A 3,316-nucleotide genomic window follows, 5' to 3' on the forward strand; every position below is an offset into this window, starting at 1 on the left:
ATTAAAAAAACTTTAATGAAACAGGTTTTTGATTGCCTGTTCATATTGTTCTGATAACTGTTTGTTTTTGCTGATTTTAATCACCAGCAAAAACAAACAGCTATCAGAACAGAATAATATATCCAGGTTGGATTACTGTCATTCTCTTTCTTATCAGTTTTCTCGACAGAGCTGGTTAGCATACTGTAGCTTCCAACTGAGCAATATGGCCGTTAAGTTTCGATTCTGGCCGTGTTCAGAAATAAAACTACAGACTCTGATACTGATACTAGACTCTGTGTGGAATAATTACGCTGGGCTACAACTTCATGATGGGCTATTGATTAAAACAAAATAATGACACAATGGTTTAAAACATTAACACAATCTTTTTTAGCAGGCTTAATGATTCCACTTATCATCATCTACTATAATTCATTCTTACTTTACTATTTTAATCGTATTTAATGCTGTTTGTAATGTATTTGATACCATGTACTTTTATTTTGTAAGTTCCATGAGCGCCCTCTGCTGGGGCCCCTGCAGAGGTGCGTCATGAGCCCCGTGTCCGGTTGCTAGGCTACACTCTTCTATCCTCGTGTCCGTTGCTAGGCTACACTCTCCGTGGTGAGTTGACTTCTCATAAGCTCCGCTAAAAACCGTTAAAATAAGTGAGTTTTTCTGAGTAAAAGTAAGTTTAATTCATGTCTCATGTTTCAGAAACCCTCTTAATATAATTATCAAACACTTTGGTGATAAAATTAATTTGTTTTAGTTGAGTTATTTAAACTCAGCACGTTTTTATGCTTTGCTAGCTGAGTCTTAGCTTCATCATTTGTTGTTGTTGTGTCGCTGACTTCACCAACTGTTAGTTTGATTTTCTTTTTCTCTGTTTAAATAAATACTGGAGTTTATTACCACAGAAGTGTCTGTGACAGAGACTTACATTTTATACATGTTAAATGTTATGCCAGTCTACATGATCCTGTCCCTGCTGTGTGAATGTTAGAGCTGTTAACCACCAAAGTGTCTGTGTGACTGATCTAATTCTTCTTCTGTTATTATCAGAATAAACAGCTGCTGGAGCCAAACGTGAGTTTTTCTACCTGGTTCATCAAACAACACAATGGTGAGTACACAACCAGCACACTTGTAGTTAAAACAGAAGATTAAAGACCTTACTCTTTGTTATATAATGTTACAAAGACCCAACATTAATCAATATTGATCAACCTGAATTCCAGTCTCTCGTCTCTCTTTGTTCACAAATAAAACTACAGACTCTGATACAACATTTTATTAAATGGATGAAGTCAAATCAGATGAAAGCACATTTGGATGTTTGCTTTACAAGTATTCAGAGAAGATTGAAGCACTTTTCTAACAGAAGTCGACCTGAAACATCTGACAGTGAAAACAAATCCTCTCAGCTGTGTTTCAATGTTTCATGAAAAGACCTGAGTTTGATGACATGAAAGTACATTTGATTATAAAAAACATTATTACACACTTTAAAGCTTTTATACTTCAGATAATAAGATTAAAACACATTTTATATTATATATACGTTTAATTTGTGTGTAAAATAAAAGCATTTAATTTCAATCATAAACATTTGCAGGTTGAACACTGAGGGACTTTTACTATGAAACAGTCACAGGAAGATAATGAGCCTTTCAGATAGGCTGCAGGATGTGCTACGCTGTGTTAGCTTCCCTCCCGTTGAGAGGGGTCTGTCTGCGGGCTGCTACAGAGAGAACGTGTACCTGTCCAAATCTCAGCAGAGAACCAGGACAGATGTCTGAAACCATGACTTTAGACCTCAAAGAAACTCGGATGTTTCAGCTGGAGGACAGACACAGGTAAGAGCATTTTCCTGAGACATCATATACTAAAGTATAATACAACGATGACTCCATCCTCTTCTGCTCTTCTCTGCCTCTCTTCTAGCATTCTCTTCATGTTCTTTCTTCAGTGCTTCAGTTTTCTCTTCTAATTCTTTTTGTTGAGCTTCTCTCAGCTCTTTCTGCTTCTGCTCATTTTCTTTCGCTTCCTTTAATTGTTGCTGAAGCTTTTCCTTTTCTTCCCTCTCCTTTTTCTCCTGTGCTTTGCGCAATTGCTCGTCTCTCTCTCTCTGGATTCTCTCTTTCTCCTTTGCGTCTTCAGCTTCCTTTAACTTTTTCTCATATTCTTCTTTTATTTTCCTGTCCTTTTTCTCCTGTTCTTTACGCATTTGCTCTTCTCTCTGTTTCTGGATTCTCTCTTTCTCCTTTGCTTCTTTCTCAAGTTCCTTTAACTTTTGCTCATATTCTTCTTTTATTTTCCTCTCCACTTCCTCCCGCTCTTTGCTCATTTGCTCCTCTCTCTCTTTCAGGATTCTCTGTTTCTCCTCTTCAATCGCCCTCTCTGCCTCCTGAAACATCTCAGTGGTGTAATGGTTTCCTCTGTTATTTTCTGTTATTTTTCTGATCTTGTTGATGAGCTCAGTGACCTGAGAACGATCAGAGAGCTTGTTATCAAAGACTTGGTACTGGTTGTTACATTTGGCCACGAGCTCCTGCAGGTCTTTGCTTTCCCCTAAGAACTCCTCGATAGGTTGTCCTCCAAGCAGGTCACCATGGGTAAAGAGAACCATGCTGAATTTGTCTGCTTCCTCTCCAAAGATTTCCTGAATCTTCTCCACCGTCTTCTTTTCTTCTTCTGTGAATCGGCCCAGTGTGATGACGATCAGGAAGATTTGGGGTCCAGGAGAAGCATATTGAATACACTGGATTATGTTTGCATGTGTCGTCTCTTCATCAGTGTGGGTGTCAAACAGACCTGGAGTGTCGATGACAGAAACCTTCTGACCATTCACCTCACCGTCCTCCTTAGAGCAGTCTGCTGTCACAGATATTGGGGAGAATTTTGATTTAAATCTTTTCCCTCCCAGGATGGTGTTTCCTGTGGCGCTCTTCCCAGCTCCGGTCCTCCCCACCATCACGATCCGGATCTCCTCATTGTTGTAAATGGTTGTTTCTGATTGGATGAAATGAAAAGAACAACATTAAGGGTTTTAGGTGTACATTTGATTATCCAAACCTGATCTTATTCAGTCAATTTGTTTTGTTTTGTTTTTCTGAACAACCAGATTTCAGATTGAAGAATAAATCGAGTCCACTAGTTGGAATGTTTAAGTTAAATCCTGGTGTATTTATTATTCTGAGCTTTTATATTTTACACAATTTTAGTACTTTTCTAGCAGCAACATCCAGGATCTTCTAAATATTTTAGGGCTCAAAGAGATGTAATTTAAAAGGAAAAGTACCACATGTAAGTGCAAAGAAAGCTGCTAGCA

General features: G+C 38.2%; 1 protein-coding gene across 1 annotated transcript; it reads right to left on the minus strand.

The window, feature by feature from the left end:
* Positions 1–1,858: 1,858 nt before the first annotated feature.
* On the minus strand, positions 1,859–2,959 carry LOC306826807 (GTPase IMAP family member 9-like; the record flags this gene model as incomplete). The annotated part of the gene is made up of 1 exon (XM_079348346.1): positions 1,859–2,959. One exon carries the CDS (start codon positions 2,957–2,959, stop codon positions 1,871–1,873), a length of 1,089 nt encoding a protein of 362 aa, XP_079204472.1. The 3' UTR covers positions 1,859–1,870.
* Between the last annotated feature and the right edge of the window lie 357 nt (positions 2,960–3,316).

Source organism: Symphodus melops (genome assembly GCF_947650265.1).
Source record: "Symphodus melops genome assembly, chromosome: 7".
Lineage (NCBI taxonomy): Eukaryota > Metazoa > Chordata > Actinopteri > Labriformes > Labridae > Symphodus > Symphodus melops.